General features: G+C 35.9%; 1 protein-coding gene and 1 long non-coding RNA gene across 4 annotated transcripts in view; both read right to left on the bottom strand.

The window, feature by feature from the left end:
* Positions 1 to 490: 490 nt before the first annotated feature.
* The window catches only part of GCFC2 (GC-rich sequence DNA-binding factor 2), a 42832-nt gene continuing 31775 nt past the window's right edge, over positions 491 to 11547 (bottom strand). Inside the window, exons 13-17 of one of the 3 annotated variants that reach the window (XM_032880690.1) lie at positions 8060 to 8136; positions 5607 to 5673; positions 3883 to 4029; positions 1571 to 1695; positions 491 to 760 (exon numbers count right to left, since the gene is read on the bottom strand). In XM_032880690.1, coding sequence (XP_032736581.1) covers positions 643 to 760; positions 1571 to 1695; positions 3883 to 4029; positions 5607 to 5673; positions 8060 to 8136 — 534 coding nt within the window. In that variant the 3' untranslated portion in view covers positions 491 to 642. Of the gene's footprint in view, positions 761 to 1570; positions 1696 to 3882; positions 4030 to 5606; positions 5674 to 8059; positions 8137 to 10597; positions 10672 to 11167; positions 11276 to 11547 lie in introns of those variants that run through there. The other 2 variants (XR_004385352.1, XR_004385353.1) reach the window with 2 other exon arrangements.
* On the bottom strand, positions 9594 to 10591 carry LOC116881133. The gene is made up of 2 exons (XR_004385354.1): positions 10443 to 10591; positions 9594 to 10240 (listed from the first exon to the last, which is right to left on the bottom strand). It is a non-coding gene; the product is annotated as an uncharacterized LOC116881133 (long non-coding RNA).

Here is an 11547-nt window from a genome sequence, read left to right as displayed (position 1 = left end):
GGACAGGGAAAACAGTATCTTTAAAATATAAAAGGTTCTGACAAATCCCTAAGATGAATGGGTTATTAAAAAAAAATTACAAATAGCCAAAAAGAAAAAAAAGTACTTAATCTCTAATAGCCAAAATGAATAATTAAAATAAGATTTTTTATAGCTACTAAATCTGCATGGAGTAAGAAAAAAAGGTAATACCTATCCTGTGGGTGGGGTGGGGGGAGGGAGGTTTCACTGGCCTCTGTTACAGTAGTTATCAATAAACCTTAAAATGCCTTTACTCAGTTAATTCTTAGCAAATACTTCATTCCAATTAAGTTTTACATTTTAACTTATTTGTAAACAGAGATAGTTAAAGTGAAGAAAACTAACAGATGTTTTTATGGTGCAGTTCAGAAGACTCACCAAAGCCCAGACAGCAAGGTTTCTTCAATTTCTCTCTTCAGCTGGAAAAGTGAGAAGAATCAAAGGGACTATGTTAAACTCTTAATGCTTAATTCCTGCAACCACCACAGGGGGGCAGCCTTTCATGATACCAAAAGGTAAGGGGAGGATTGCAAGATGGAGTCCTGCTCCACCTGGCCCCCAAGCAAAGGAGGCAAGTATGATTATATTAAAATCTCATGTTAGTACTTTCCCAAGGTTTGTTCAAACTTCTTTAATTACTGATTTCAGATCGTCTAGGTTATACTCTTCTATGAAGGATTCTGCTTGATTCAAAGCTTTTATTTTCACTAGAATAGGAATTATTTCTTTGACTTCATCCCTGAAAAACAAAAAAAGGTTTGAAAGCATAGTGAATCATTAGTTGTTAATCTGAAACAAAAATTTTAACCCAGTATCTAAAATAGCATAAAATATTCAGACGTTACCTTCTCCATACAGCATTCAGCTGTAGTTATTAGGGGATGGATGCTGGCAAATTTTAATGCGAATGATTAAAAAGCAGGTAAATCTACCATCAGAAAGCTGATGGTAGATTTAAAGTTACGGTGGGTGTGGGGCTATCAGCTTGTAAGGACTATGACGGGGGGAGCCTCGGTGGGAATATTTACCTACGGATGCTACAAATCTGTGCTTTTTATTTAAAAAATGTTTAAACTTTTGGAGAAGTGGTTTACCAGAACACCACTATACACCTAGTGGCGTTAATGATGCCCCTGGACACTTAGTGCTGTTAATGAAACATCCAAAAGAGATTCTCGTTATTGCTGGGTAAAAGGCAGGCTGCAGACCTGTACTTAAACAATAGTTGAGATTTTAAAATGGCCAGGAAAATGAAAAACATGATTAGTAAGAGGCTTCTGATTTATAGTTTCCTAAATTCTCCTGTGTGATAGTTTTCTGGAACTGCTTATTTTAGAAGAGATTTACATTTAAAAATATGAACTATTAGGCATGAGGTGTGAGTATAAAATAGTGATTCCAAAGGTTGTGCATGAAAATACTAATTCTATAGTGGTAGTCTCCATAGACTTTTAAAAATAGAGTAATAAGTACAAATTTTTCTAAAAATTGCTGAGTGTAAAATAGAATCCTTGAACTATGCTTATGGAGATACAAATATGCAAATTACCTGAATTCACTTCTAGATAATTTATGTGCAGACCGCAACAAAAACTGGATGAAGTTTTCTAGCTGGGGAATAGACGTTCTCATGGCAGAATTTTGGAACCATTTTTCTGGTAAATACGCTGCTATCTGTTAATCAAAACACATGGTCAGTTTTTAGTAACAGTTATCTAAGGCTTTTTGCTAACATCAGTCCATCTCATTTAGCCCTTTATGGTTATGGTAGAATAAATTTCGAGAATTTTTCTTTGTCAAAGTTTATACATCTTAAAAGGATGAGAATGTCCTGCCACTTTTCTATTTCTGGTAGTAGACTCATGGTCAAAGAGGACTAAACTGAACCTGAAATTTATAGCATGGACGATGAATTCAATTTTTGGGAGATAATGCAGTTTAGAACTGTGTGATATAAAAACAATAGCCCAAAAAATCATGATGGGTTAGGAACTGCTGTCTAATTTATGTTGTTTTTAAATTTATAAACATTTTTCTATATTCTTAAAACTGACTTATCTGATGAATAGACAATGTTTTCGGAGAGTTGTTTCCAACTCTCTATTACAAATAATGCTACAATATTCTTTGTACTTAAACTCCGATAAAGAAACAAGCCCCAAATAGTCTTTTGTTCCTTACAATAGCAAACCTAAGACCTGAACTGCAGTTTCAACTCATCCCAGGAATGTCACTTTTAAACAGTCAATCCCCAGATTTCTGCATAGGCACTATAGTGAGGTCTGTATAATAAAAACCATGCCATTTTCCTTTCCCCAGTAAGACCCTGTCCCAGCCTGAAATAATCCTTTTCTTTTGCTAACAGTTCTCTTGTCTCACCTTCTTTCTTATGAAACCCTTTCATTTTGTACAACTCCTCAGAGGATCTACTTGCTAGATGGAATGCTGCCTGAGTCACAGATCCTTAATAAAGCCACTTATATCTCAAATTTACTCCATTGCATTTTCTCACAAATTTACATGAGCATCTCTGATTTTTTTTTTTTAAGATTTTATTTATTTATTTGACAGAGATCACAGGTAGGCAGAGAGACAGGGGGAGAGAGAGAGAGAGAGAGAGATTGGAGGAAGCAGGCTCCCTGCAGAGCAAGAGCCCGATGTGGAGCTCGATCCCAGGACCCTGGGATCATGACCTGAGCTGAAGGCAGAGGCTTTAACCCACTGAGCCACCCAGGTGCCCGAGCATCTCTGATTTCTAACTCAACAATTTTACTTCAAGGAATTTATCCTAAGTCAAGGGGTATGAACTTTAAAGGTTTGTACCCATTGCGCCAACTCTATTGAGTTCTAGCCCTCATTCCACCAGTGAAGACTGTTTCTCAGAACCCTGGCATCACCCATTCTAGGTGCCCCAGAAATAATGTGCAATTGTTTCCTCATGCTTATGACATAACAGCAAATAACAGCAAAAACAAAAACAGGAAATAACAGCAAAAACAAACAAACAAAAACCCCTGGCCAGCATAACCGATAAAAATATCCTTACTATGTTATTTTGCATTTCTCGTATTAGTACTGTTGATCTTTTCCATGAGTTTAGAAATTATTTTTACATATACTGTTTTTGGTGAATTTCCTGTTGCATGTCTTTTGTCTATTTTTAGCTGGAATATCTGCTCTGAATTGTTTACTAACTTTAAAGAGCTTTTTTAAACAGGTGGATGTTAATCCTTCTATGGATTATAACTTTTATTTCTCAGTTTTCCTTTTAACTTTTAATTATAGAAAAGGAGAAGGAATAACTGGTCACCCCAATGAAACTCCTTCAGTTTTAACAATGATCAAATAATCTTGATACCTTTTAAATGTTTTTGAATTCACTGAAGTTTTATACTTTCATTAAATCTTTTTTTCACCATTTCTTCTCTTTTAAGTTCAAAAGATACATTTATCTTCTTAGTACAGTATTTTACAGTTTCTTTTTTATACTTTATCTGAAATTTATACTGGTATTTAGTGAAAGTTGAGGATTTAACATTCTTTCTGTAAAGAGTTAACCAACTGGCCGAGCATCATTTATTAAATAATTTTTCTTTTCCCTGCTGGAGATAATTCAAACTAGTATACAAATCCTTAAATACTGAGAGGTTGGTTGCTTTTGGGCTTCTAGTGTATTAAATTATTATGAGTACCACAATAATTTTAATTATTGTTACAAAATAGGTTTTAAACTTTTTAAGTCATCTCTATACCCCAATGTCATGACCTTGAGATAGTCACACACTCTACCCCCTAAGATAGCCAGATGCCCCACAATACAGACCGTATTAATTGGATTTTAAAAAACAAAATTACACTGACCTGGTTGCACTTTTTAACAACATCTGGCCCAGGTATGGCATTAAGAAGAGCTATAATAAGGTAACGATTTAGCAGCTTCCCGAGTCCTAGTTCTTGCAAGGTGTCATCTGGGAGGAGACCATTCCAAAGAAGAATATTGCGGAAGAGCTAAAATAAAATAAAGTATTAAGTGACTGTGCAGCTGTTTCCCCTAAAGGAAAAAGGTAGTAGTTTCCTACAAACATAAAACCTTGGTCTATCAATTTTACAATCACTAGAAAACCTTTCTCAACAAATACCTAATTCTTTACAACCTCCATATATTTGCTCATCATATTTCTTAGGACTATCACCCAACATCATCTCAATCTTCACTGGACCCTTTCCAGATCAATAATCTTCCTCCTCCATTCACACTCCCAGAGTCTGGGGTCATCGGTTGCAAGACCACACGACCCAAAGATTCATAAAGGACTGCTGTTAAACTCAGTGTCACTGTTACTAATGTGTTATTCTGAGAAACTGTCATTGCTCTGATACATAAGATTAAAAAACATGATATTCTAATAAAACTAACATTAGTTGCCTTTCCTTCCTCTAAATCCATATCTTTGTGAATTTTATGATTTCCATTTTCTTTCCAGTACTATATTTATTACTCTAACATGCAATCTTTCTACACTTTGTGTCATTACTGACATTGTTCCTTCTTTCTGGAAAGTGTTTTCCCTGATTCAACCACCTAACAAATATGGATTCACCCTATTAAAAAGTTTGCTGAGGTCACCCAAGATCCTCTAATTGTCAAATCCAGTAAACATTTTCAGTCTTTCTCCCAGGTCTCTTGGGTGGTATTTAATACTTAGTCTTCACTCTTAAAAATTCTTTGCTTAGTTTTCATGATGCGACCCTCTTGTGACCACTCTAAGTTTCACAATAAATTCTAACGCTTATTTGAAGACTTCACTTTCTCTGCCTGCCTCATGTCCCTGTTTCCCAAGGTTGTGTTGTTAGCCTTCTTCTCATGCTTCATGCCATTCCTAATACTGCCTCCATGTGGCTGACTTCTCAATCTCCAACTCAGATCTGCCTCCTGCAGTCCAGACATCTATCTATTCCTATATTTTCCCCCATAGATTTCAATTCACCATCTGAAACAGACCTTTAGCTTTCCTTCAAGCCTGTTCTTCCTGTATCCCCTCCAAGTTATCAAGCTGCCAAAGTCAGAAACTTGGCTAGCACCCTGGTCTTCACATGTAATTATAATTTAGTCATCAAGTCTTTTCAGTGCTCCATCCTAAGTATCTTCTGAACCTAACTTTTTACCATCTCTCCCTCTTACCACTGACTTAGTAATGACTTCACCTTTTAGACTAGGAGTCAGCCAACTATGGACTGTGGATTAAATCTAGCTTGCTGCCTGGTTTTGCAGAGCCGGTAAACTACGAATGACCTATTATTTTGAAATGATTGGGTGAAAAAAAAAACGTATTTTGTAACATGTGAAACTTAAGACATTGACATTTTAGTGTCCGTAAGTAATGTTTTACTGAAACAACCATGCTTATTTGTTTACATATTGTTTATAACTGCTTTTATACTATAAGGCAGAGAGCTGAATAGTTCAACAGACATTCAAAGCAGAAAATATTTACTATCTGGTCCTTTACAGAAGTTTGATAATCTCTACTCTACCACATACTAGTAAACGAGAAAAATTTTATTTTTGTAGTTTTTCTGCTTACCTTTATACCTGACCAGAACTGCCTTTCTTGGAACTTTGAATGTGGTGATGTTTTGTTTTCAAGAGTGCTAATTTGAAACCAAGAAAGAACAAAACTCAAACTGTTAATCTTACAGAACCAGGGCTTAAAAAACTCCTTTTTTTTAACCAACCAAATTAAACTTTAACACATTAACAGAATGTAAGTAGAGTGCTCTGATATCAAAATTACAGTTACATGTATACTTTGATCCAACAACCCCATTTCTGAGAATGCCTTCTGGCGGTATACTTGCACATGTACCGGTTGGTGGGTCTATAAAATTATTCACAGCACTGTTGGTAATGGCTTTTCACTCCCATGCCCACCAGTTACATTACATTATATGAAGGCAAATTATGCAGCTTAAAACATGAGGAAACTACTCTTGTGGTGATGTGATCTCAAAGATATACGAAGTCAAAATAAGGTACAAGACAATGGTTACAAATGTACCTTCTCTGCTATAGAATGATGGGGTGGGAATAAGATTACAGCATATATAAGTATTTAATTCTAATTACATGATGAAATTATGGAAAGGTAAAAAAATTAACAGTGATTATTATGTGTATGGAAGAGGAAGGGCAAAAACTGGATGGAGGGCAGGAGGGGAGGGAGTAAGACTCCGTTTTAAATATAAATTAAAATATACATACTCCTACTATTCATACTTCTGAACCATATGAATAGATTTCTTATTTAAACATTATACCACAAACTTTAACAGGGCATAATTTTTACATGCAGGTATCTCTTCACAATTAAATCAGCCAGAAAGCTCAGAAGTTCCTTTCTTTTCTCTCCACAGAAGCTCTTCCATCCTGTGAACGCTCACTGGATTGCTTTAGTTCATGATCCAGTACTATAAACTGATGTCTTTTTAGCAAATGTATAAATATGCTTCAGATACTACTTCCTTCATGATACTGTATATAGAACCCTGAAGATTCCAGCAAAACTACTAGAACTGATAAGTGAATTCAGTAGTCACAAGATACAAAATTAATATACAGAAATTTGTTGCATTTCTATACACTAATAATGAAGTAGCAAAAAGAAATTAAGAAAACAATTGTATTTATAACTGTACTGAGAAGAATATAATACCTAGAAATAAACTTAACCAATGAGGTGAAAGACATGTACTCTGCAAACTATAAAACATGGATGAAAGAAACTAAAGACAACATAAAACACACGGAAAGTTAATTCCATTCTTGTGGATTGGCAGATCAAATGCCGTTAAAATGTCCACCCTACCCAAAGCAATCTAAAGATTTAAGGCAATCCCTATCAAAATACCAACTGCATTTTTCACAGAAGTAGAATAATACTAAAATTTGTATGGAACAACAGAAAATTCGAAACAGTCAAACCAATCATGAGAAAGAACAAAACTGGAGGTGTCACAATTCCAGATCTCAAGATACACTACAAAGCTGTAGTCAGAACAGTATGGTACTGGCACAAAAATAGACCCATAGATTAATGGAACGGAATAAAGACCCAGAAATAAACCCATACTTATATGGTCAATTGATTCTACAATAACAAAGGCAAGAACATTCAAAGGAGGAAAAGATAGTTTCTTCAACAAATGGTGCTGGAAAACTGGACCACCTTCTTCTGCCATACAAAAAAACAAACTCAGAATGGATTAAACACCTAAATGTGAGACCTGAAAACTTAAGAATCCTAGAAGAGAGCACAGGTAGTAATTTTTTTTGGCAACAGCCATAGCAACATTTTTCATCTAGGAAAAATATCTCCTCAGCCAAGGAAAACAAAAAAAACCCTACTTGTTTCCTGAAGTAAATCCATAATTCACAGAGTTTCTAGCTTTCTGAGCTGGCACTGTTCTGAGCATGCATTTCATCTTCACAGTGTCTTGTGAAGCAGGCATTAATACCTCACTTTATATACAAAGACACTGATGCACACAAGCCCAAAGTCAAATACCTAGTAAATCTGGGCTCCAGAATTTAACCACTCTGGATTTAACCACTCTGCGATGCCATCTGCCATGTTAACATAAAACAAAACAAAACAAAAAACACACCTAAGTCCAAGTGTGTCAGGTATCATACATGGCATGAAAAATTGAATTATTTTGCTGAAATCCCAATTTGCTCCTTATTAGGTGTATGTATATTTGAGAGAACACTTAATTTTTTTTTAAAGATTTTATTTATTTGACAGAGATCACAGGTAGGCAGAGAGGGAGGCAGACTCCCTACTGAGCAGAGAGCTCGATGCGGGGCTCGATCCCAGGACCCTGGGATCATGACCTGAGCCGAAAGCAGAGGCTTTAACCTACTGAGCCACCCAGGTGCCCCTAGAGAACACTTACTTTCGTTTCTTTTGCACTACATTCTTAAATTTGTGTTACATGATTAGCTATTTCATATAATCTAAAAATCAAAAGCTCTTACCTCTTTGGATACAGAGGAATAAAAACATCATCTTCTATTGCTTTCTTCATTCTCACAACAACGGATTTAAGTAAGTCCTATTATACAAAAATTTAAAAGTATCAGTGATAGCCATAGGTAGAAGGTCATTTACCAAAAGTAGTAATTTTAAAAGCATAGTACAAATTTGTACTATACTGTAACACAGAATCAGGTGTTAAAATCACTATCAGTGAGGTAACAAGAAAACTTTATTCACCCATGTTGGTGCACACAGCTGTAGCTAGTGCATTTGCATTGTTGTAGGGCATATATTCTGTCACATGAATACTAATGATGGGATATCCAGGTGTTTCCAGTTTGGGAGCTATATTACACACAATATTGTATAAAAGTTCTTTTCCATTTAAAATACATCATTTCAAATGCCAGCCTTGACAAATATTTCCATATTGTTTAAATTTGTGTTTCTTAAAAACAGTTCTCTAAAAAGAAATGCTATAAAGGACATTATTGAGTTAAATGTTGGAAGTGGGATATGGATGGTAGATTAAGTATATGAAGTTTACTGAAAATGTAAGTGTCCCATGATTATGTAACAAACATTTTTTTGTTTTCCCCCAGACTTTTTATTCTTAACAAATAAGCAATTTACTCACAAAGTGTTCAGGAGAAACAAACTCTATATATATACAATGGAACAGCAGATAATAAAGCATAATGGAGCAAAATATTAATGACAGGTGAATCTGGGTAAAGGGCCTATGAGTATGCTATTTTTACTCATGAGAATTTTCTGTAATTTGACATTATTTCCAAAAATTTGTTTAAAACAAACTCATATATTTTTAAACTCTGAGCTCATTAACTTTTTCGAGTATTCAAATACATTATTTCATAGGGGGGAAAAAGTTCTCCAAACAGTAAAGTTTTAACGACCACAGACACACATACAAACACACTCCGTATACATTCTTTAAACTAGCTTTGAAAAGACTCTAAAAGCTTTAGCTAGTAGTTTTTACAGTGCTTCAAGTCAATTTCTTTCCTTTTATTTATGCAGTTGAATGTCTGAATACAGGGGTAGGACATAATATATATTCCTTTCACACTGTATACTTTGAGAGTCCATTTTCTCAGTATTTGAAATCCCTTTGAATACTATTCTACTATCTCTAAGTCTATGCAGAATTCCTAGCTTTGTGCCATTGACAAATTTTATTAGCAGGCATTTTACAACTTCATCCAGTTCAATACTGAACAGGGCAAATATTGAGAAGATACCTAATACTAAGGCTTCCCCCAAAGGTAGCCACGTTCCTCTTGGTCCAGTATTCTATAGCCATACTCTTACCAGTTTCTTGTACCTAACTGTACATTGCTAAGCTTCTTTCCCCATTTAATCCACAGGAACAAGTATAACATAAATACACTACCTACTCTACCTGCACAGTACCTTACTCATCAGTGAAAGTAACTGAGATAATATGGGACACTTTGCTTCAGTCACCTGCATTTAGGAACCCTATCAGTGACAGATTATAGTAATTACTACTTTTTTTTTTTTAGGTATTCATAATCTACCTCTGTAATAATCTATTTTAGAATCTTATCAAGAATCAAAACTATTCTCAACCAGGTATTAGCTTATAGAATCATTTGCTGCTTACTTTGAAAACAAGAACTATGCTGTTTGAGTCCATTATTCTAGAATCTTTTTCATTCTCTTCAATTTCTTACACATCACTGAAAAAACAGAGTGATCTTACTGGCAAGGAAAACTGTCTCAGTAGCCAGGAACACTATGTAGTTCAGAGATTCTTATGTACGAGTGACTATGCCACACTCAGGGAGTGTTTTACAGTGTCTGGAGAGATTTCTGGTTGTGGAGACTAGAGAGCACTACTGGCATCTAGTGGTTAGAGGCCAGGGAAGCTGCTAAGCACACTACAGAGCACAGGACAACTTTCCACAGAATTATCTTGCTTCAAATGCCAAGACTGTTGAAGCTGAAAAATCCTGATGCAGTCCAGTCTCCTACTGATTACACAAAGAACCCATTTTCCACATTCATTGTGGGAGGGCTTCCAGAATAAAAATTGCTGGTATAAGAACTTCATGAGTGGATCTGTAACACTTTTGAAAGATTTTAGTTCTTATAAATTACAAAGTGCCAGGTCTACCACTTAAGACCCAAGTGACCTTTTTAAAGATTTTTATTTATTTTGAGAGAGAGAGAGAGTGAGAGAGAGCATGAGAGGGGAGGTCAGAGGGAGAAGCAGACTCCCCATGGAGCCGGGAGCCCAATGTGGGACTTGATCCCAGGACTCTGGGACCATGACCAGAGCCGAAGGCAGTTGCTTAACCAACTGAGCCACCCAGGCGCCCCCCCCCCCCAAGTGACCTTTTACAAGCGATATGGCCCTCTGGGCCCCAGCTTCTTCATCTGTAAAATGGAGTTAAAGTCAACACATTCTACAAGGTTGTGAAGATCAAATGAGACAATGTGAAAGTGTTTAATAAATAGTAAAGCACTATTTATATTTAGGTTACACTTACATAGTCCCATAGAGCAGATATAAGATTCCATATCTACTTCCTTGTGGCTCTTATCTACTGATCCTGATTCAATGCTCTGTAACAACACAGAATAAACCCACTCCTTCTTCAAATAAAGAATCTTTATTTGAAAATTTCACAGTATTTTATCTGGGCTGCACAGGTTGGGGGAGGGGAGGAGAGGCAATGTGGTCAGTGACACGAGCTTAGGCTTTAAGATTAAGGTTCAAATCCTAGTTCTAATTCAAGGTATTACTATGAATCAATTTCTGAGACTGTATCTTCATCTGTAAAATGAAGCTATCACCCATTTTTTAATAGAGCAGCTAGAACTAAGATGACACAGGAACAAGGTCCAAGAGAGTACGAAATACATAGCAGGAATTAAATAATTGTTCCTTGTCTTCCCCCACTTCTCACTTTCTATTTTAAATAACATTATTTTTTCATTTTTAACGTAGACTTCATGCCCAACGTGGGGCTTGAACTCATGACCGAGACCTGAGCAGGGAATAAGGGTTGGAGCTTAACAGAGTCACCCAGGCGCCCCTTAAATAACAATTTATGCACATCTTATTTCCTTTAAGATCACATGTTGCTTGAAGACAGAATTATGCTGGTTTCCCTCTTCTCCCTCTTACTTCTTACAGCTTCCCTCCTTCATAATAACTCCCAGTGCTAAAATTTAATGGTGTTCAGAATATGAATGTGACATGCCTCCTTGCTTCTCAACCACTTTGCTTATTCTACTCTGGACGCTCTCCAGACTGTCCATCTCTCTCAATTTCCTTAAAGCTCAACATATATTTGATTTACTGATTTAGCTGTATGAATATGTGACATTCTCATCAAAAAACAGAATGATAAAAAGGAGTACCACAATAAAATAAGATTTAACACATTCTCACCAAAGCCTCTAAAAGGTCTCTCCTTAGGTCTTATGTTGAACA

The sequence above is a fragment of the Lontra canadensis genome, unplaced genomic scaffold (assembly GCF_010015895.1).
Source record: "Lontra canadensis isolate GAN:19392208 unplaced genomic scaffold, GSC_riverotter_1.0 scaffold71, whole genome shotgun sequence".
Lineage (NCBI taxonomy): Eukaryota > Metazoa > Chordata > Mammalia > Carnivora > Mustelidae > Lontra > Lontra canadensis.
The sequence above is the reverse complement of the archived record's forward strand: the minus strand, read 5'-3'. Positions and strand labels throughout refer to the sequence as shown.